The following is a 25,000-nucleotide window of genomic DNA, read 5'->3' on the forward strand; positions in this document are numbered from 1 at the left end:
TTTCAAGAAGTGAGCCATAGCCATTCTCTCAGGATGAACTTAATGATTTAGTAAGAGATCTCGGTCCCCCCAAAGAGGTTGCAGAGCTCTTGATCCCAATTAAAAGATAAAAACTACAGTCATCCATATTGTACACAACTTTCTCATGTACACAACTTTGTCATGGTACCGAAGTAGAGAAAAAGAGTTTGCACCATATTTCAAGAAAATGGATCCTTGGTTTATTGCACTGACAGAGGTGGCCTGGTGCAGAAACTTGGCAGAGATTATAATGCAGACGCGTGGAGATTATTTATACATTCATCAAAAAAACTGGAAGAGGTACTTCTTCTTAATGGTAATAAATATGCATCAATACCAGTTCCTCATTCTGTGTATGAAAAAGACCGTACCAAAATTTGGCAAACCTTCTTGAGAAAATCAACTACAATGACCACCAATGGTTCATAAGTGGAGACCTGAAAGTTCAGGGTATCTTACTAGCTGGAATGTCAGTACCATCATGTGACAATTGTTTGCATATTGTAGCAGCTTTAGTTTTTGATACTCCAGCGAATGTCACCAAGTTTGTCGCAACTTTACTTCTGTTGTGTTTTCTGGTTGGTGGATGATTAGTCTCATCTTCATTCTTATATTTGCTGTCATTAGATTCAGTGCCACTACCACTAGATGAAAGATCGTAAGATGTTGATGGTAATATAGGTTCATCAAGCAGTTTTCGTCTTTTTGAAGGGTGAATGGTTTCCTTACGTGCAACTTGACTTGTTGAGTACCCCACTTCTCTTTTGCTTTGCACTTGTAGGTGGTAGAGTTGTTTATCGACAGTGGATAACCATTGACCATTTACTTTTGTGATATCAAAAAGTCTATTTAGGGCATCATATTTTCCCCTCTTGACACATCCATCGTAAGAGTTTAGCATTCTGTCAAGCTGTGTTTGTATTGCTTGATCTGACAAATGTGGAAAGTTCAATTTATTCTTCCGTAGTTTTGTAATTTCTTTGGAAATTTCGACTATTCATTTTTTTTTAAATTTGATTTTTGCTCCAAGAACTGGTAACGTCCAACAAGTGGCATTTGGTTTGGCATTCTGCATTTTTCTTCTAATTAAGATTCTTCTAAAGGCACAATTCCTCTTTTCTATGTGACTACTGGAACCTCACCAAATTATTCGTTCACACATCCTTGTTCTTCTGTACAATAGTATCACTTCTTTTGTGCGACATCGTGCACATCTGAAAAACAAAAGTATTTAATACATAACAGTAACACACTAAGCAATTATTTTGCTGACTGCTCACCAAACTGCAAAGATAACTATTTGATGCTGAAAACTGCATCCCATTTTATAATATTAAGATTATTCTACAATGTTATAAACAATGTTATACCATACTAGAACGTTACAAATTATTCTAGACATCTGTAAACAGTTCTAAAATCTTCTGTGCAAATCTATAAAGTTATAAAAAATCTATATAAAGATTAAGAAAGTGATAAAACTTGCGTGTGGTAACATTAAATATATGGTAGTCCATTTTTTAATTTGGGGTGACCTTTTTTTTTTTTTTTATAACTGAGAGGTATAAGACCTTTCTTCTTTGTTTTGAAACAAAAGTTCATAAATTTTTGGTACAGGCTATCTCTTATTTGAAAGAAAACAAAACAGTTATAACCCTTATATATATATATATATATATATATATATATATATATATATATATATATATATATATATATATATATATCAATCAATCAATCAATCAATCATTTCCTGTGGCACCCCACGGGATGCATAGGGTCTCAATGAACTCTCTCCACCAATATTTGTCTCTTGCCATCTCCTTCAGGTCCCACCAACACTCCTCTCCTGCTTCTTTTTTCATTGTCCTCAACCAGGTTTCCCTCGGCCTACCTCTACCTCTTCTTCCTCTAGCAATCCACTCTGGCACATCCTGTATTAAACAACCTTCTTTTCTGTATATGTGCCCCAGCCACTTCCAGCGAGACAGTCTCACATATTCATTAACTGGTTCCACTCTCGTAATATCCCTTACTCTTTCATTTGTAACTCTGTCTTGCCATTTACCCTAAGAATCCTTCTCAGTATTTTATTCTCAAATCCTAATACTTTCTGATCTGTTGCAATTGTACTGTACCATGACTCATGCCCGTAAATTAAAATGGGTTTAACCATGGACTTGTAAATTTTCACTTTAGTATGTACCGAAAGCATATTATTATTCCAAACAGATTTCAACATTCCAACAGCTCGCCAAGCCTGTCTAATCCTCTCCTCAATTTCATTGTTTAATGATCCATTAGATGATACAATCGTTCCCAGATATTTAAAGTTTTCTACATTCTTCACCACATTATTCCCAATTACACAATCGATTTGGTTCTCCACGTTCATATTAATAATTTCAGTCTTTCCACAATTTATTACCAATCCCACTTTTTCTCCTTCCTCCACCAGACAATCGAGCATCCTCTGCATCTCGTAAATACTTCCGCAAATCAGTACAATATCATCAGCATAGTCCAAATCCATCAGCTTCTTATTTTCTTTCCAGTTAATTCCTGCACCTGTTCTCCTTACAACCTTTTTCATAACATAATCCATAACCAAAACAAACAACAATGGCGAAAGAACTCCTCCTTGAATCACTCTTGACCTAACTTGAAATGGATCACTCAAAGAACCACCCACCATTACCTTACAAAAAGTACCTTCATGCAGGCTTCTAATAATATTTACAAACTTTTCTGGTATACCATAGAATCTCATAATTTTCAACATAGCTTCACGTGAAACACTATCAAACGCCTTTTCAAAATCCACAAAACACATGTTAAGTGGCATTTTCATCTCATTAGCTTGTTGCATTAGATGCCTTACAATAAAAATCTGATCATTACAACCTCGACCCTTTCTAAATCCCGCTTGTTTTTCTCTTAAAATTTTATCAATTACTGGCTCTATTCTGTTCAACAAGATTTTGGAAAAGACTTTTGCAACTATATATATATATATCCACAGTAAAAGTCCATTAATCCGAACACCAGTAATCCGAAAATCCCAATAATCCGAATTTTTGAAGAAGGCTGACAAAAACTCCAAAACTATAAAAAAAAAAAAAAATCAAAATTAAAAAATTCAAACTGGGCACCAAAAGCACCAAAGTGCCGAGCGGTGTGGTCATGGATCAGGTAATGCAGGGATTGGCAACTCCTCATAAACAACCGACCACTTTTGGATAGTTTCAGGACAATTCGCTGTCAAGTCAATTTGCCGTCACAACAGTAACAAGACAATTCACCGTCAGGATGATTCCCCATCGTTTATTTACATATCAGTTTATTTAGCAAGTACGCTACTTTTTGAATACTTGTACGTCTTCAAAATCGTTTTAAAATAAACCCAGGATGTTGTAGTACCAATGGAAATTAATGAAGACAGCTATGGGTGATGCTAGAATATAATTCAGAGTCAACTACGGCAGGTAGGAACAAGTTAATTAGTGTCTAAAAGTGCAACTTCCCACACTGATCGTAAGCAATCCACTTATATGCTCATCTACACTTAACACGCCTCACTGTCTTAATTAAAACTCTTGACGGCACTTTGGATCTTACCATGTGCACCCTACATACGCAAAAGCTTCCACAATCCTTCTCTGTCTACTTTGTTGTATGCTTTTTCCAGATCATAAATACCATAAACACCTTAAGGTCCTTCTGACATGCCTTCTTCACTATCTGTCTTACTACAAATATTTGATCCACACATCCTCTGCCAGTCCTAAAGCCACCCTGTTCATCATTCACTAGGACTACTGATATCTCTCTTACTCACCAACCATGTTTACAGCCGCTCTGCTCTCTCCAATCCCATTCATCAGACTTTCAAAGTGTTCTTTCCATCTGGTCCTTACTTCATCCCCATGGGTTAATAATCTACCACTTACATCTTTCACATTTTCACACTTCCTTCCACTGTCACTTCTACATTTCTGCACTTCTTTCCAGAATAACTTCCAATCTTCAGCATAATTTGCATTCATTTTTCTTCCTAGATCATCATTTACCTTCTCTTTCCTTTTCACTAGTCTCTTTACGTGCTTCTTGCTCTCAGTATATTCAGTTCTTCTATCAATTGAACCCATGTCCTGTATCCACTCTGGCCACTTCTTCCTTTTTTCCTCTACTGCTTTCTTAACCTCTTCATCCCAGCATGCTCTGCTTTTCTTCTTCGTTGTTACTCTTGTCACACCACACACCCCTTTAGCATTCCTAACTAAGCAATTCCTATCTGAGTTCTACAAATTGTCCAGATTCATTTCATTCCAGTTCAGATTCCAACTCCTCCCCTACTTTGGCCCTGTATTCATATGCCATTTCATTAATCCTCAGCTTGTTGACTTTCAGTCTGTCTCCCTAACTGCTTATTTCTCTTCTGGTCCACCTCATTCCTCTCCGCTTGATCTTGCATACCACAATCATATGATCTGACAAACCTCCACATCATCCTCTCACTGCCCTCATAAAAGGAACACATCTCAGCATCGATTTCTCTCCACGCATGTAATCAAGCAGGCTTCTTTCAGTACAATCTCCATACCTTCTGCACCATGTATATCTAACGGGGGAGGCGGAGGCTCAGTCGGTAGAGAGGTTGCCTGCAGTCCCAATGGACCTAGGTTCAAATCCCCGCTGGGGCAGGGAACAGTTTAAGGATTTGAATTTCATTAAATCAGGCTTTACTGATCTACCAGAAGACCCCCCGACATGTCGTAAAAATACCCCGCTAATACCAGTACACCAGTCCTGTATGAGACTGCCCTAGCATGTATTCAATATGGACGGTGGGTGTTAGCGCCGAAGTGGTGACATGTAGAGGTGTATAGTATATAGGAGGACTGCTGAGGCCTTGACAGCAGGCTGTGAAGCCTATGCCCAGAGTCGGACACATAAAAAAAAAAAAAGTACATCTTTATGTCAGAAGCAGGAATTACAAATGCATAACCTCCTTTCTTGACACAAGTCTTTCAGTCGCTTGCCACTGTCATTCTCTCCTGGTACTCCATTACTACCCATTATATCATTCACTGGACCAGTGCCTACTCTTCCACTCATATCACCCATTACAACCACTTCATAACTCTTGGGCATCTTTCCTAATATTTCATTGAGCTCATCTCAAAATCTGTCTTTCTGTCTCACTCCTGTCATCACACGGTGCATACGTCACAATCACTGCCACTTTCACCTTCTCAAACATGAACTTGACATACATACATTTCTAGCTGACACATTTGTAATCTTTCATTCTACTCTGCCACACTTCATTCATCAACAAAGCAACTCCTTCCTTGCATGTTCCTCATCCCCATTCATGCCCGACCTTACACATTTCACACCCTCCTACTCCTCCACTTCACACCCTTTCATCTTTGTTTCACACAGTGCCATCACGGCATATCTCGCACGCTTGAGCACATCCACTACTTCGACCCTCATGCTGTCCTCATTCTCACGTCTCACATTCCACATGACCATGCGAACCTGCCCATTTGGTCGGGGTTCTGGGCAGGTACTGGGCCCTCTGAGGCTCTCCAAACAACTGCCATAATTTAGTGATTTTAGATAGAGTAATCTAGGGGACACTTAACCCGGCCAAAACTCCCCGTTAAATGGTTACCACTCGGCGTAGTAAATGGTTACTTGGATACAGGAAACCATTTGGCTTGTCATTCAGTGTAGAGATCATAAGGCAACACTACATTGTGTGAGTGGATGATAGGCGCCTCCACCTGCCACTAAATAATAATAATTATATAATAATGATAATAATAATAATAATAATAATAATAATAATAATCAAATTGTTGTTGTTCTTCTTCTTCTTCTGTTGTAATAATAATAATAATAATAATAATAATAATAATAATATGATGATGATGATGATGATGATGATTATTATTATTATTATTATTATTAGAAGAAGAAGAAGAAGAAGTCGGCAATATGCAAGAGCTCATCACAAAACTGGCATAATTTCTCACTTTCTGCTAACTTCCCACCTCAGTGAAAGAATGAACAAAAAAATCAGTTAGTTAGACGCGTTCCTAATGAGCACCCGCGACCAGTACACACACACACACACACACACACACACACACACACACACACACACACACACACACACACACACACACACACACACACACACACACACACACACACACACACACACACACACACACACACACACACACACACACACACACACACACACACACACACACACACACACACACACACACACACACACACACACACACACACACACACACACACACACACACACACACACACACAATCCAGCGCATTGTGAAAAATGAACGGTTTTAATGAAAGGCTTCTCGAGTGGGTTGGACATCTGGAACGAGTGAAGACTGAGTGAATTAGTATAGTCCGTCCACATCATCTGGAACAGAATCTCTTCAGTACGTCTTTCCATACCACTTCGGAAACAGTGTTAGTCTCATTGTTACAGCTCAGCACTGAGGAGCACTGAGGATGAAGAGGTGGCTATTTGAATTGATGTTAATGTTAAACGAATATAGGATAGAATATTATAGTAAGATGGATGGGAGAAAAAGAGAGAGACCGAGAACAGGATGGAGATAAAATGGAAGAGTTTTATTTGCGGGATGAATGTCCTGGGAAGAGGGGACGTTAATGAAAAGGACCAACTCCCCCACTCTTTGTTTTTTTTTGTTTTTGTTTTTTTTCGAGGCCACTCTTCACAGAATGTAATATTACGCCATAGATAGCTTATATAAACAGATAGACAGACAAACGTATCCTAACTTGAATAACATATTCTATAGGTAGCAGCCATTACTGTTATTTTTATCGATAGCAGTAGTAGCATCTTCTCTTCCTACTACTACTATTATTATTATTATTATTATTGTTGTTGTAAGAATGACTATAAGGTGTTTATGATATTCATGTATCTGGAAAAAGCATAAGGCAAAGTAGACATAGAAGGATTGTGGAAGGTTTTGCGCATGTACAGTGTTGATGGTAAGCTGCTAGGTGCCGTCAAGAGGTTTTATGATGGTAATGAAGCATGTGTAAGAGTTAAAGGGAATCTAAGAGAATGGTTCACAATCGGTGTGAGCGTGCGACAAGGTTGTGTGATGTCCCCAGGGATGTTCAATATATGTATGGATGGGATGATGAGGGAGGTAAAAACACGAGTAATGGAGAGGGGGATGGGGTTGGTAATGAATGGTGATGGATGGAATATCTCAAATTTGTTGTATGCAGATGATGCTGTACTACCTGCAAATACCGGAGAAGAACTTGGTAGGCTACTGCAGAGTTTTGCTGATGTCTGTGAACGTCGTGCCTTGAGAGTAAGTGTAGAAACGAGTAGAGTGATGGTTATTGAGAGAGGTGACTCCCAGTGCGATGTTACAGTTAATGGAGAGAGATTGGAATTGGTGAGAGAGTTCAAATGCCTGGGTACAGTGATAGAAAAGAGAGGAAAATGTGCAAAGAAGATGAAAGTAAAGTGACACAAGGAAGGAAAGTAGCTGGTGCAATGAAGGCCTTGATAAGAAACAGAGGCTTGAGTGTTGCAGCTGCACGAGGTTTGCATGAAGGAGTGCCAACTTTGACATGTGGATGTGAGACTGTGGAATGTCATGAAAATGAAATGTCAAGAGTGAGAGCAGTGGAGATGGAACTGCTGAGGAATGTATGTGGAGTACAGAGAGTAGATCAAGTACGAAATAATGTGATTCGTGAAAGATGAGGAGTGAGGAAGTCTGTGGACACCAGAATCGAAGACAGTGTACTGAGATGGTATGGTCATGTTGAGAGAATGGATAACAATAGAGTAGTGAAAAGGGTATATCTGAGCGATTTAGAAGGAGGGAGGAGGCGAGGTAGGCCAAGCAGAAGGTGGAGGGATGTGGTGGACGAATATGTGAGGAAAAGAGGTTTGGAAGTCGGTGAGGTCAGGGGACTCACAAGTAATCGAGCTGGCTGGATGACTATTTTGAGAAGCGCATGATCAGGGATTTGGCACCCCCCCTTTTTAACGTGACAGTGTCCGGTGTATTATGACATCGCGAGGACCATGAAATCGTGATGGCAGAATAAAAGAGCGACGCGAGCGACATGTCGGCATGGAGGGTAAACACAAGTGTAATATACTTATAATAAAGCTTTTTTAATAGATTTCGTAGAAAATTATCAATAATTGTGAATATTAATTATGAAATTGCAAAGGCCATGAAATCGTGAGGGCAGAATAATTAACAATAATTAATAGTTATTCTTAATTATTAATAATTTTCATCAAAATAAATTAAAAATGCTTTATTATTAGATATATTACACTTGTGTTTACCTTCCATACCGATGGATGTCGTTTGCGTCGCTCCTTTATTCTGCGCTCACGATCTCATAGCCCTCGCGATTTCATAATACACCGGATGATGATGATGATGATGATTATTGGTGGTTGCAGTAGTACTAGTGGTGGTAGTAGTAGTAGTAGCAGTAGTAGTAGTAGTAGTAGTAGCAGTAGTAGTAGAAGTAGTAGTACCGTAAGTAGAGCTAGTGTAGTAGTATCTCTCATTATTATTATTATTATTATTATTAGACAGTAAGTGAGGGCCATAATTAAGAGGTGCTAGGTAGGCCATATACCGTAGAGTCCCACTGGGGGGAGGCATACTTAACCATGAAGTATTTACGGACCCAAAGAAAATGCATTTACCCTAGTTTTGAAATCACGAGCAATCTCTGTGTCCGCATTGTCATTTGGAAGATCAGTCCTGATTTTAGTGGTTGAAAGAATATAACACATTAAGTATTGTGATATATTTTACATATAAAACGATGAAATGCCTTATTTTCAAGACTTAATGAATATCTGGTCACATGGATAAGCTTAAAATGTGGTGGAAGTTTAATCTGTATGGCAATGTCATCATTAGCTAGGCAGTTTTTGCTCAGCAGAGTTACGTGCCATGCAAGATGACGATGCTCAAAAGGCAAGCTTCAGATTAGGGAACAGAAACTAATTCTGATTAAAAATGCAGTTCAGAAGCCTTAAGTTCAACTCAGCAGAAGACATCCAGGCTGGAAGACAGTGATCGAAGAAGGGCATGAGAAAAAAAAAATCTTAACAATGGCATCCTTATAATAACTGTGTCTACATTTTCGTAACGGACCATGACTTCCCAGATGCTAACCAAGCAAGTGAATATGTGATTCAAAAGTGAATATTTCTTTAACCCTTCCACTGAAGTCAACGTAGTACTTATGCATCAACCAAGGTATCAGTAACATACATGTAGCTACGTCGAACTTATTTCAAGTACTTTTCGGGGCCAGGGTACGCTGAAACATTGTCAGATGAACTCCTTTTCATGCCTGCTACACCTTACAGTCTTGGTTACGACTGAGGATCACTGAGCATCAGTCAAAAAATTGACATATTCCTTTCTTAGAATAATAGGCTGAAGTCAGGGACACACGGCATGGTCAGTTTAATTCTTTAAAAATCATCTTTAGGCCAAACTGTGTAGAAAGGTTTTGGCTAAGGCATGAACGAAGGATTCTATTTTGAGAAATCACTAAAAGTTTAAGGTAAAAATAATTAATAATTTTTCATAATAATTAACAATTTTCTTGAAATAAATTAAAAACGCTTTATTATAAATGTATTACATTTGCGTTTACCCTCCATGCCGATAGATGTCGCTTGCGTTGCTCCTTTATCCTGCCCTCACGATTTCATGGCCCTCGCGATTTCATAATACATCGGGTTGGCATGTTAATACCCAGAGTGGCGCCAGATGAGGAAATTACGGTAACCCACGAAGTGGGAGCCTTGTTAATCAGAATGATATTTCCAATCACCTTAGAGAGGTTTTGTCAAAGTCTAGTCACCTTCATTTTCTGCGATTCCGAAGATCGGAATTAGAAACCTACGGTATACCACTGAGGAAGGGTTGCTGATGATATCCAGCATCATAACTGAAGTTTATGTATCTGTCTATAGCCCGACGCCCTAATCCCGCAAAGGGTGGCCGCAGACAAAACGCCTCCAAGTCACTCTGTCACCCACCATTTGACTACCCTCCCCCAACTTACTCCCCCGTCCCTCATATACTTCTCAACTCCATCCCTCAACCTCATCCTCGGTCTACCTCTCCCTCTCCCTCCCTCCACCTCACTTACATAAACCCTCTTAGTCAGTCTTTCATTCTCCATTCTCTCCACATGTCCAAACCACCTCAGCGTATTTCTCCTAATCTTCTCAACCACATCCACATCCACCCCACAACTTTCCTTCACTTCTTCATTCGTCAACATGTCCCTCCATGTCACTCCACATGCTCCTCTCAAGTAACTCATTTCCACTGCTCTCACTCTTGACTTGTTTCACTCTTGCAAGGTCCATGCCTCGCTTCCATACGTCAGGGTAGAGATCACAATATTATCATGCAGTGACTTCTTAACTTCCATACTCACCTCCCTATTTCTCATCACTGCTTTCAGTGAACCAACAACCTTCCTTCCGTGCTGTACCCTTTCACGCACTTCATCCCCCAAAGTTCCATCCTTACTTATCACACTACCCAAGTACTTGAATGCACTCACATTCTCCATATCCTCATAATCCAACCTCACTGTACATTCTGTGACTTCATTCCTCTCAAACACCATAACTTTACTCTTGTTTACATTATCTTTCAGATTCATCTTCCTACACACTGTCCCAAATTCATTCACCAAACCTTGTAACTCCCATTCATCTTCACTGAACAATACTATATCATCAGCAAATAGCAACACCGGAATCTTCCAAATCTCACCCTCATTCATTAGAGCCACCTCCACATCCACTGCCCTACCTTGCACCTCCTTTACAACCCCATCCATGTATATATTAAACACCCATGGAGACATCACATAACCCTGGTTCAGTCCCACATTGAGATCAAAGAACTCACTCAGCTCACCATCCACTCGCACCGTAGCCCTAGCTCCTTCGTACATACTCTTCACAGCACTCAACAATTTCCCCTCCACTCCATATATTCTTAATACCTTCCACATACCTTGCCTATCTATTCTGTCATAAGCTTTCTCCAAGTCCATGAAGGCAGCATACACTTTCCTTCCCTTCTCTAGATACTTCTCCACTAAACATCTTAGAACAAATATCTGATTTACACACCCTTTTCCCTTCCTAAATCCCCCCTGTTCTTCTCCAATTAGCTCCTCTGTCATATGTCTAACGATATCAATGAGTATTCTACCATATATTTTTCCAGTCACACTAAGAAGGCAAATTCCCCTATGGTTACGACAGACTTCTCTCTCCGTTTTTCTTTGTATAAAGGAACAATTATACCTGATTTCCAGTCCTCTGGAACCTTCCCTATCCCCAAGCCAATCTACACAACTTCCATATCCACTCCACAACAATCTCACCCCCATACCTCAGCATTTCACCACACACTCCATCAATTCCTGGAGCCTTTCCCATCTTTGTCTTCTTCATTGCTTCCACTACTTCCGCCCTACTGATCTCTTCCTCCCTCCTCTCATCTCATCTTCTCCCAACCAATCCCCATCCACTTATACTCGCACTGCTCTTACTCTCTACATTCAGCAAATCCTCAAAGTGCTCCCTCCATCTCCTCAATTTCTCTCTTCTCCGCCAACAATCTACAGTATTATTCCTATCTTTCACTCCCCTACTATTTCCCCTTTCACACTGCCTTACTTTCTTTACCTCCTTCCAAAACAATTTCTTACCCTCCCTCCGTTTGACACTCAGATTCCTCCCAAATTCTTCATCCACTTTCTTCTTACTCTCCTTAACCAGTCTCTTAACCTCCCTTCTCCTGCTCACATATACCTCTCTCTTCGCTGTCTCATCTTCTCCCCTACCTCTACTCGCTAACCATTCACTGTATGCCTTCTTCTTTTGTTCCACAGCTCGTTTCACCTCTTCATTACATCATGCTGTCCCTTGCACACCCCTGCATCTCCTCCTCACTCCACAAACCACCTCACACGCTGCGCCTATCTCTTCCGTGAATATCTTACATGTGGCTTCCACCCCTTCCATCTGCTCTAACTCATACCTTCCCAATCTTTCTTCCACTATGCTCTTATACTCTGCCATTTTCTCACTATCTTGCAACTTCTCCACTCTTCTCATAGGAGCAGTTTCCTCCTGTCTTCCTCTTCGTCTCTTCAACCATTTTCTTTGCAGCTTTACCTTGGCCATCACTAAGTGATGGTCCGAGACCCCATTCCCTCACCCTCTCCACACTCTTGCATCCAACACTTGTCTTCTCATTCGCTCATCCACACACACGTAGTCTATCATTGCCTTTCGTTCAACAGGTTCACCATCCATCCTCCTCATTACTCTCCATGTATACCTGTGGATCATCTTATGCCGAAAGTAGGTGTTAGCTATTGCAAACCCCTCACGAGCACAGATGTCCACCAAAGCATTACCATTCCCATCTACTTCAACTGGCACACCCCACTGACCAACCACTCCATCCACTCGTACATTCCCAACTTTGCCATTCATGTCTCCAATCAAAAGTACTCTCTCGCTTCTCTCAAATTTGTCCATACATGCTTCTACACTCACCCAAACTCATCTTTCACTCTTGCCACTCGGTCCTCTGTTGGCGCATACGTACATACAATCGCCCACGCTTGTGTACCTACTTTCATCCTCACCCATACAATCCTTGCACCCACTGTTCCATACTCTCTTATATTTCCCTTCCACTTCTTGCATATCATCAGACATACTCCCTCTCTTGCCCTCTCATTCTCTTTAACATCCGCACATATACCTAAACCATAATCCCACTCTCGCACCCTTTCACCTTTCCATTTAGCTTCAGTTAATCCACATATATCCACTCTTGCATCCTCAAGCATATGAACAATCTCTCTCTCTCTTTCACTTCATCATTCACTCCTCTCACATTCGATGTCCTCACCCTCAGAATGTCCATTGTCCGTTCCTTAGTCCTCAACGTATGGTCCGTCCTGGTCTGAGGAGCTTTATTTGCTTACTTAGTTAGTTCTTTTTACGAGGTGGGGTACTAACCCACCACCAACCCTTTTAGTCGCCTCGTACGCCAAGTAGGGATACTGGGGGAGTATTGAAACCCCCCTACCCCAGAGCTGCTGATTGCGGTTGCGGAATACAAAGGAATTAGTGTCCTAAAACTACTGTCAGAAACGCTATTAGTCTTCACTGGTCTTAGCTTCGTACCCTACTGATCACACCAACTAATAATGAATGATCAACGTATTGGAAATAGATAGAAGCCACCTTACCGAATGACATAAAGTAACTAGATCAAATTGTACAAGAAGCTGAAAAAATATCGATATAGGTATTAACAATTCAGTTCAAGAACTTCTTTTATATATTAACCCTGCTGTTACCGAACCATTTTATTTACACAGGAGAGACCTTTCGAACTAAAGGGGTTACATGCAGCCATTAATAAAACCTTCATTATCAAACACTCTTCAGTAACTAATAATAACAGTCAGAAGGCAACCAGGTTATAATGATAACTGACTGCATCCTTAGGTTGAAGGAGTTAAGAAAGGTTTTATGAGCCTGGGTAATATGCATCATTAGATTATGCGAATTTATAGTGTTTTTATGGCAACTCTTTCAGGCTTCTATGACTCCGCCAGTATTCGGTTTTCATGGTTTAGCTGTAATACAGTAATAGAGGTTCCCTAACTTGAGATGATTAAAGGTACCAGTGTTAATTATCAAGCTCATATAACTCCCTCACAGTCACATAAACTCATCTATTGCCAGATGGCACGAAATATTCTAGTTGTCTTGATCTTGAGAGCGGTAGTGATACCGTTGTTAACACTGTCATGCACCTGTGACTTACATTCATCTGAACAGAGTCTTCTGGTATCAGTTGGAATACAGTACCATAACAGAGTTGTCTTGGCTATGAAAGGGTTAGTTAATCGGGTTCTAAGGTTCTGTGAACACCTTAACCCTTTTTCTGACATCCCGCCCATTATAAAGGGGCATATTATAAGGAAGAACTTCCTGTTCTGTAATTGAATTTGTTCACACGATAAATATCACTCTCATGGTCACATTTTGTATTGTTTTGTTATAGCTAACGTTAGACGATTCTGTCCAGTAGCTTCGGAGTGTTAATACCAACACCAATAATCCAGTCATGGTCGAGACAGCGCCAGAGTTATATTTCATTTAACACTAAACGATTTTATGAAGATTACTGAAGAGAGAAGTATTGGACGCACCAACTAATGAGAAGGAATTTATTGTTTCGCAGAATGGTGCACAAATGGACTCTGACATAACTTCTTCAGTACAACGATATCATTTGAACTGTATTCCAGCTACCAAGTAATAATGACAGAAGATTTGTAGAATCTCATCGAAATTTAGAATATAGATACAGGAGGCTCCATTGAAATCTTCAATATAACAGGCTTTCCTATAGAAATACTTAGATGTAATTGACTGAAGGTAGCAGGAATATAATTATAAAAAGTGACCTCAGGCAGAAGCATTGTAAAAGAATGTGCTGTTTCATAATAAGTAAACTTGCACAAAGCACAGCGGAAAATTGTCACACGGCCATTATCTCCTTCCTGAATCTGCATATTAAACAGTGGAAACAGGTAAGCACTACTACTGTAGAGTACAACACACACACACACACACACACACACACACACACACACACACACACACACACACACACACACACACACACACACACACACACACAACGTAAGAGAGAGAGAGAGAGAGAGAGAGAGAGAGATGCAGGAGAAAAACATTTGAAACTGGAAAAGGAAACGATGCACGAATAAGATACTTCCTTCAGAAAGCAAGAGGATGAAAGGAAACGATGCGAAGAGACGAAAAAAATGAGCTGCGAGGGGGATCTGTAAGATACTTCTCGACACGGAAGCGACAACGGCGGAGAGAGAGAGAGAGAGAGAGAGAGAGAGAGAGCGAACGCAGAAGTTTGCCAGTAGATATAGTAGATTCCATCCTTAATTTCCTTGCAGCACAAAAAGCAGGTTGCTTGTCGGTGATCCAGTGACATAAGGCGCACGACACTGACTGTAGTTTGGGTAGGAGCCGGGAGATTGGCTTCACACCAAGAACAGTCCGCGGATTGATGCTGCAACTAACCTGCGGTTGGATTTTAAACGTAAACAGTAAAAACGAACAGCTGATACCCAGAACGCTGGCATTTTACCTTGCCTGGCTCGTCGGGTGAAATAAATGCCCAAATATAGCTTGGATCCGATATGTACATAGTAATAATATGTAGCAAGAGACAGTAAGCTGAGGCATGGTGAGTGCGATCATCACAATATTCTTCATAACACCTACTGAATACATTATGCCATTGAAAGTTTATTATCGAGAAAATGTATAAGAAAAAAATAAGTGCTTAATTTAATGGATGTAAAGCATCATCGTATGTATGAAACTGGCTTATGTCTATCACGTTATGTTTGTTGTGTGGTGGGTTGGGGAAAATGAACCGATCATCTGATATTTTTGTACAAGCGATCGTCTCCCCAAAAGTTATCTTGTCGTGTTGGTAAACCAACTGGGAAAATTTGATTTTATTGACGTGAAACTGCGGCTACAGACCTGTGTTATGAAGATGATGAGGGTTTAGGTAGTATGGTGAGTACAGAATAATGTCTGTATTACCAGTAGTCACTGTTCTATAATAATATTGATAGTAACAACAACAGTGATGATAATAATGTTAATTAATGCAACGCCACCACCAACAGCAATAATAATTAATAATAATAAGGATAATAATAACCATCATCATCCAAACCTTTATTATGGTGTTAAGTTCGTAGGAGCCCGGGACTACCCTACTTAGATTTTTTAGGCGAGTAACCCATCACCGTTGAATGAATGGCAACATATTAGTAATAAATCTCAATTTTTCCTCAAACTTTGAACTGTAAAGGGAACATAATAATATGTTGGGAACGCTTTGATCTGTTGAAGCACCAAACATCTATTTGTTGGTTATATGATTATTATGCAGTGTACATGTAGTACATGGTCTCATGGGCTACAGGAGACTATTGGACCTTTTATTGTCTAGACCTAAAGATACAAGTATATGAAGGGAGTGGATGGTTCCAGTATGTCCAGGGAGTGGATGGTGGTACTCTTCCCCCATCTACCTTAGTTCGGTAAATTACTGTTTTAAAAATTCACCTTGTGTCACTAGTATGACACAGAAAAATTAGTAAAGATAATGACTGTCAATGGGCAGTGTCTTGAAGAGAAATTCTTCAACTTCCACACATGACAGCAATGAAACTCCGCCTACACTAGTTTCTGTATTATCAAGGAGGTTGCAACTCGCAACCATTATGATACAAAGGTATTTAGTGCTGTGATTGCACGAAAGCTTGTGCTTGAGCAGTGGCTTAGTGAACCGACTACGTGTGACTTTGCAAATGACTATATTTGGTGTGCACCCCGGAAATTATATTGAATTCAATTACTCAAAATTGTTTCTTGACGCCAGGTTGCTGGAGTAGCCGGCCAGTTGAAATCGCCAGAAGGGAATTAAAGGCTTTAGAAGAATGGTTTCTAACCCTGGGTACAGGTGGGATGGAAATTCAATGAGTATTAGCATGCTTGGCCTGACCACGTGGTTGACTACCCGTGGAGAGATATATAAATAAGAATAAAATTAATATCTGAAGTGACACGTTACATCACACTAATCCATCACGAGTCAGACGTACTTGATTGCAGACTTGTTTAATATATTCATCTTTGGGTAAAATGGCCTATTTTCCTTGTAGTGTCTCAACCATTCCCCCAGTCCTCAACTTGATAGTCTTCCCCATGGATGTCAATTTCCTGCAACAGCACACAACTCATTCATTCGGCATTTTGTAATATCCAGGTACACCAGTTTTCAGATGACTTGTCTCGGAAAGATTACATTTCTTGTAATTCTTGTACAGAAACAATTACTTTCCTTAGGTTGAGGGTGCTGAATCAGCTCTTTAACCCCTCTCAGTGATTAACTTGTACAGGAGCTTATTTACCAGTGTTTGCGGTATAGCTCCGTTATGTGAGGCAACTCACCACATACATTTCAAAACAGGGTGGAGTCAAAGGCTGAAACCTATAATCTCAGCAATTCTTCTCCTCTCATTAACTTGCTTTAACCTCTAACTATTTGTTGCAATGTTGCATCTCTCTCTCTCTCTATCTCTGTCTGTCTGTCTGTCTGTCTGTCTCTCTCTCTCTCTCTCTCTCTCTCTCTCTCTCTCTCTCTCTCTCTCTCTCTCTCTGTCTCTCTCTCTCTCTCTTCCATCAATGCATCACTAGTATTATGGTCACTATTTTTCCAGTCTCTGCTTATACTTCATTCCTGTTACAGAAGCCGCACAACACCTATCTAGGTCAGCATTCTCACCTCATTTCTGTCCAACTGTGTTATGTATGAATTAACCTCTTCATCCCAATGGCAACCTCTGTATCTTATTCTCCCAACCACTGGACGATTTTCTTCAAGCAAGATTTTTTTATTTTTTATTTTTTGTAAATGGACAGGGCTGCTATAAATTTCAGGAACTCCATTAGTAACTGAGATATCGAAAAATAAACTAAAATATACATCTGTGGCTTCATGTGGTTAACAGGTACAGTCTGTCTTTTGTATATGCAACTGGCTGTTCTGGAAATGTTTTCCTCCTCCAGCATCTTTAACTGCATGGTGTCTAGGACTCTAGGCATCTCGAAATGGAAGAATCTGGAATATAGCTTTCTCTTTCCAGTGTCTTTTTAAATTGCAGACTTTGAAAACTCTCAGTTTTAACAACCCTTTTTTTTATTTTATTTCCACAAGTCTCCGATGACATTTTTTTTTATTTCTTTCTTACAACTGCACCCCGCCATGTCATTTACCGAAGGAAAAACCTTTCAAACTGAAAGAATTACATATAGCTTTCATAAACTATTTCTCTACGAAGGAGGTATCTTGAACTAAATAAAATCGTCAGACAGTGGAAAAACCCATATAATAATGAAAAAGACGTCATTGATTGAATAGGTCGAGGAATATAATTAACTAAATTCTAAACTAATAGAAACAGCTGAGAGAATCAAGCTGGATATTGACGAGTTAAACGTCCGAATACTTGTGTGGAATGTTTAGATAACTGGTTGAGAACCTTGCGAGTGACAAATGAAATCTGCTGAAAAAAGAAAGATATACAATGAACACTTGCTATAATAAACTCTTTTGGGGAAGAGGTGGATGATATACCCGATAGATTGGTATGGCTGAAGTTTGGTGGGGTCGGTTATATTGAACCCATGTTTGATATACTTTAATCGTACTCGGTGAATATCAAGCAGAATTTTGTGTGGTAACAGATTTATTTCAATTTTTTTGTGGATTACTATTTCATACCCTTATACAAGTAAATATAATAGTTTTTCAATCAATAACAAACAGCAGAACAGAAAAAAAAAATTCTTTGTATACCTTTCTCTTACTTTCCTCCTCCTCCTCTTCTTCTTCTTCTTCTTCTTCTCTTTTGACTGATGATCGTGTTCCACGCTATATCGATCCTTGTTTCGATATGACGAAGTTGTTCAGCAGGGACACGGGGGCTGATATAGTCGAAGTTTGGTTCAGCATGGCACGGGGAAATCAAATGAATTGGCAGATACTGGAACATGAAATTTCAAGTAACTGAGGTGAAAACTCAGATACTCACTGTGAAGTGAAATGTCAGACATACGAACAGAAATACTGGAAATGAATATAATCACGTTATATAAGACATAATTTTCAGTTAATGAGCTAAAATGAAGTAGAATGTTAGAATAAATGGAATAGTCCTGTGGCTACCAAAGAAATAAAGGTTTTCATTTGCATAATCATTAGCTTGAGGAGTTTCATGTCGGCAGTATCGCACGCTGTGCCGAGGAAGGCAGGGTGTCCAGCCAAGTTTCACAGTTGAAAGCACGCAGCAGAACCTCTCTGAGCATCCGTTCTGCAGCTCTTTATGCTCATATTGCTAACAATTTCTTCTTGGGTGTTTCAGCCGTTGTTAGAAAGGAGCAAGAGCAGCAAAAAAGAAGACTATCATGCTGGTTACAACTTAGGATAAGTTTCAGCTTTTTTGAGAATAGAGAAAGTAGCCCCATGATGTTCAGATGGTAAGAGAGTCCATCATCTGGGACCAGTTGATAGAATTTTCCCGTAGGAGCCTTTTTTTGGAGTTTCGTATTACAGGTGCTGGAGCAAATAAATATAAACAAGGCCCTGGATGAAGTTTTTGGTACTTCAGCTACTCTTTTAGCATGATAAAATTTGACACAGTGGACGAGATATCTGAAAGTGAAATCCTGAGTTAACGTGCCTGGTTGGTATCCCTGATCTGCCATAGGTCGTATTCATGATGGCATCGGAGGCTTCGTAGCATGGCACACTGAGCAACTTGTTTGGCTTCTTAATTATCACTGTCTTTCATGTTACTTGGAGAGTTTGAGTCTCAACATAATTTTCATAAAAATTATAAGCGGGGACATTGGTATGTAATGTGGATCAGATTGACTCATCATTAAAACTGCTGCTCTTCATTCGAAGCTGAAATTGCCCAAGCGGTGGCTGAATCGGTAGAGAGGTGGCTTGCAGTCCTAACGGACCCAGGTTCGAATCCCGACTGGGGCAGGGAACAGTGTAAGGATTGGAATGTCATAAAAGCAGACTTTACCGATCCATCAGAAGACCCGCCGACATGGCATAAAAATACCTCCGCTAATACCAATGCACCAGTCCTGTATGAGACAGTCCTTGCATGTGGATGTTAACGCTGAAATGGTGATATGTGGAGGTGTATGATAAGCACGAGGACTACTGAGCCTTTGGAACAGGATTTCAAGTCTATTCTAAGAGTCGGACACACAAAATAATGAATAAATAAAAGCCGAAGCAGATTCATAGGCAACACACTTCTCACATTATATGCACATCGAGAACATTCTGACGTAAAATCGTATTCTAAAATAAACGAATATGCCTTCTGATCACCCCCTATGCGATTTTCTTACTCCCTTCATCAAACTGTTGATACATCATTCTCAGTTTCTTTATCCATGCACTAATACATTCACGTGTCATTGATGTGGTTAATATTATTGCAGTACTACGACACAAAATGTATACACTTTACAAACGTTGTTCATGGGGCGGTTAGGCCTATATAGTTTGTCATCAACCCATTCTTAAAATGCTAGTGGTTGTTGTCATTGTATTACAACTTGTAAGAAATTCCAAAGGTAGTAACCTAGGATGAAATGGATGCTAAGCAGACAAATAGCACTTTGATTTCTATATTATCAAGTGGATAATGCTTTGCTGTTTTGAGATCTTCCTTCGAGCATAATGTCCATTGCTATGAATTATTAGTTATACACGATATGAAGGTACGGGAGTTATATCTGGAAGGGGAGAGAGAGTGAGAGATGGGGGGTGGGGGAATGGAGGGCCAAACAGATTGAAAGGGGGAAGGATCAGGTGTACCAACTCTTACTGCGTATTCACGGTTTCTGTGCCAGTGATAGCTGCAAAGAGCATCGAAGCATGGGGTGCCGATAACTATAGTATTTTAGCGGGTGTACATTACAGGTGCAGAAGTGGTGTCCCTGAGGGCCAAGATTAGAACTAATTAAAAATAATGAATATGATGATATCATGGTAGCCAATTACCGTAAGTTTTTTTTCCTTCTGCAACCATATCATTATTAGGGTCAAATCCGTGGACGGATTGCTTTGATGGGCAGGGCAGGTGGAGTGGGTTGGCAGGGGTCGGTGAGTGGGTGGGTGGTGGGAATATAGGCCCGAGGTAGGAGTATGCCTATGTGAAATATGTCCCTGGGGGAATTGGCCCAAGAATGAACATGGGTTCAGTGGTATTATGAGGTCCCGGGAGTCTTCTCCCACAGGGGGAGTGGCCATCCAGGGTCCCAGACAGTGCCGGTATGCATAAGCATAGTGTTATACCCGGACAACACAGCTGCCCTTTTAGTGTTATATTAAATAAATATAACATACTTATGAGTGAACCACATACTTATCTGGTCATAGAATCTAAGTTTCAGGATGTATATACAGAGCTTCAAGGACAATCGTTGAGACTCAGGGTATATTAAACGAGTGCTTGGCTTTGTATATTGAGTATCTGGATATATGAACTGAATTCAGATGAGTGATATGAGTTTCTAGGAACAGAAAATGAAATACTGGATGTATGAACTGTAATTTTGGTCAGTTTAATGAAGCCTCTTAAAAACCAGCCACATTTTTTTAATACCGATATATGAGGTGTGATTTCTAAGTATAAAAATAACATTCAAGATTATTGAGCTCGTCCGAATAAATTTTATGAATTTGTATACAGTACACTGAAATATGAACATACTTTTTAATACTGTATTAATCAATATGTATGAAAAGAAGTATCAATTATAATAACTAAAATTCCTGATGAACGAACTTATATTTCACCTAAGTGAAATTGAATTCTGACTAGTAAAGTTCTGGGCAAATTATATGGCATGCCAGTTATATGGACTGTGTCTAGATATGTAAAGTGGTATGGTGAATATAAAATAAGCTATCCGAACACCTAATTGAAATAAAAGTTAATGTTAAAAACAATTGTCATTACTCCCTTCACAACGAGATGTCCTTCCCTAAGCTAAAAAATAATGCCTGGGGGCAATATTACAAGAAGGAGCACTCAGAGAGTGCTACAGCTGTCCGCTTCAACTGGTCTAAGAGCTGAGCATTTGACATTGCCTAATGTACTTGATCTTTGACTGATTTTTCTTACAACTAAATTACTTCCCGTTTGTGTAGTCATCAACATTTAAATTAGAACTGGCCTATATCTGATCAAACTGTTTGAGATAACTTTGCCCTCTGAGTTTCGCACTTTGATTTATTGTTCTTAAATTCGAATTTCTTCATCCGCGCCTGACACTCAGTCAGTGCAACAAGTTTGGTCCAAATCCAATCAGAGCTGCCTTTTACATAAAGTCGAACATTTGACTTTGCCCTGTAACCTTGACCTTTATCTGATTGTTCCTTAACTCATGCTTGATCCTGAACCCTTCCATAAAGTATTGTCTAATTTAGGTAAGAAACTCATAATGCTGAAATTGCCTTGTGTTCTTGATCTGTTGTTCTAAAAAATAAATAAAAGTAGGTCATCTCCTTGGCTGACCCTTAGCGCTGCAAAGTTTGGTCTAAATCTATTTTTTTTTCTTATAAGAACCCGTCTATCGATTTTTGACATTGTCATATAACCTTGACCTTCGACCTAGAAAGCCTTTGGTTGATTCTTAACCCTTCGAGCAAACTTGGTCCAAATCGGATATTTCTTTTTTTCCTTTTTGTAACACTAGCAAACACAGGCCACATTTCGAACCTTTCCTTAATCCTTGATTTTTGACTGTTTTCATAATCGAAACCTTTCGTTCTTGTCTTGTCTTCAGACCTTCCATCAAGTATGATTTAATACAGATCAGATTTGTTCAAGTTGACTAAGTCATGTGACCTTGACCCTTGGCCTGTTTGTTTTAAAAAATGTGGTTACTTTTTGACTGGCCCCTAACCCTTCCACAATTTTCGGGTAATGATGGATCAAAACTGTCTTGTGTTATGCTGCTAAAACTCAAATACACACACTCCGAGCTAAACATTTAACTCATTGCACTACCTTTGCGTGGATATAATTTCAGAAACAGTCATTTTACGGCGAAGTTGAGATCCAGTATGCAAATTGTATGATAAAAATAGAAGTGCTTTAGATTAATATGAATCTGTAGATAATAGCGCTGGGGACAACGGTGGCTTAGTGAAAGCTTATTGCCTCCTGGGTAGTTTGTTCCTGAAATTGGTTTGTCACTCAACCCTTAGTGGCCTATTATAAACTGAGTGCTGATAGTCTTCACTCTCGTATACTGTATTGCACATGTTCCTACACTGTGTCTATGGCACACACAAACCCATCTTCAACAACACTTCGAGTTTCACATATGATACTCATTCTAAGCATTTTGTATTTAGCAAGCCAAACTAATACTTAATATTGGCTCTCACGTTCCCTTCGAGATGATGTTCCGATTCTGGAGTGATTATCATAAGCTACCGAACGATAAAGAAAGCTGTAACATCACAGTTAACATCCGGACTAGGTAAAATACTTGTCATCTATGATTTTCAAAACCAGTTCACTGAGGATGGATCTAACATGATGATAATGATGAGTCTTTTTGTCACTGTTTTCATATGTGCATTATACCTTTTCTCCTAGCTGTCCTGATCACTTTCATCGTTATCGTATTACTTTTTATAATCGTTCTTATCATCCGTAGCACATACCTAGGCTTCATTTATTTTTACTTCTCTCTCTCTCTCTCTCTCTCTCTCTCTCTCTCTCTCTCTCTCTCTCTCTCTCTCTCATAATGATCCTAAAACAAATAGCGCCACTCAGATTATTACAGATGATTTCAGCTTTTACAACAACCAGAGGCACGACAAAGCACACACCAGCCTTCACAAATCCCTGCCACTGAAAAACATAAAAAATTCTAGCTGCATTTTTCTGGCGGGCATAATTTTGTCCAACGAACATTTTTTTTTTTTTTTTGGATTACCAGGATTTACAAGAGCGATAAAAGTTCATATAAAAATTATTATCATTAGGTGGTTGGGTGGAAGGAACGTGGGGGTAGGGAAGGGTCCGGGAAGGACGGGTAGGCGTGGGGAGGGGAGGGGGAAAGAGAGAGGAAGAGAGAGTGAGAAATATGTTATGATGAAGAGAGAAGAGAGCAGGTGAGGGTATGGAAAGGGGAGGGGAGGAGACATAGGGGGAGAATAAGGAGTAGACAGAGACGAGGGAGGGAACAAGGGGAGTGAATGAAAATAAGGAAGAACTGGGGAGGAGAAAGAAAAGGGAATGACAGAGTTTGCGAAAGGGAGGGGTTGGAGGGGAGGTGGGGTGGGAGAGTAGAAGGTAAGAGAGAGGTTAGGGTGGAAGACATGACTGGGAATGAATTAGGGAGAAAAAAGGGGGAAGAAAAGAGGACAGGAGAAGGGGAAAGGAAAGGTTAGGAAGGGAAGGGAAGTGAAGGGATTTCGGAGTGGGGGAGGGTTTGGAGGGAAAGTTAGGAGGCGGGAACAATGTGAAGAAGAGGAGAAGATTAGAGAAGGGGTATGGAAGAGTGAGAGAACATTTGGGAAAGAAAGACTGACCGGAAAAGAGGAGAGAAGAGGGGATGGGTTGTAAGGGAAAGTAGTGGAAAAACGATGTGGCCGAGGAGAGGGGATATAGGCAGAGGAGGGGAGGAGAAATGAGGGGGGAAAAGGAGGGAGGCTCGGGTAGGGAGTGACAGGAAAGGGGAATATGGGAGGTAGTTGTGAAAATGTGTGTGTGTGTGTGTGTGTGTGTGTGTGTGTGTGTGGGTGTGGGTGTGTCTGTATGTGTATGTGTGTGTGTGTGTGTGTGTGTGTGTGTGTGTGTGTGAGAGAAATAATATGGCTGCACATATAGCAAAAGCCTCACTCTCCCGCCCCTTTCCCCACTATCCCCCCTCCCACTTCTACCCAGTCATCATCCCTCTCCCTCCTACTTTTCTTTTCTCCCGTTTGTCCTTCCCTTCCGCCTCCCTATCTCCCTCCCGCCTACTACCCTTCTTTTCCCACACCCTCACAGCCGCCTCATTTTTTTTTTTTTTTAAGGCTGATCCTAAGTCTCTCATTGTCTCATTAGGAACAATGTTTAGGGGGATTTCCAGGGAATTAATTTG

The 25,000-nt window shown here is 40.1% G+C and overlaps 1 protein-coding gene across 1 annotated transcript in view; it reads left to right on the forward strand.

Moving 5' to 3' along the window:
• Positions 1 to 25,000, forward strand: part of LOC145392114 (putative neural-cadherin 2) — a 613,300-nt gene that overhangs the window by 75,253 nt on the left and 513,047 nt on the right. The window contains exon 2 of the mRNA XM_080266567.1: positions 5,470 to 5,596. Coding sequence (XP_080122693.1) covers positions 5,470 to 5,596 — 127 coding nt within the window. The remainder of the gene's footprint in view (positions 1 to 5,469; positions 5,597 to 25,000) is intronic.

This window comes from Coenobita brevimanus, chromosome 21, assembly GCF_032717465.1.
Source record: "Coenobita brevimanus isolate Jiangsu-jjx chromosome 21, ASM3271746v2, whole genome shotgun sequence".
Classification (NCBI taxonomy): Eukaryota; Metazoa; Arthropoda; class Malacostraca; order Decapoda; family Coenobitidae; genus Coenobita; species Coenobita brevimanus.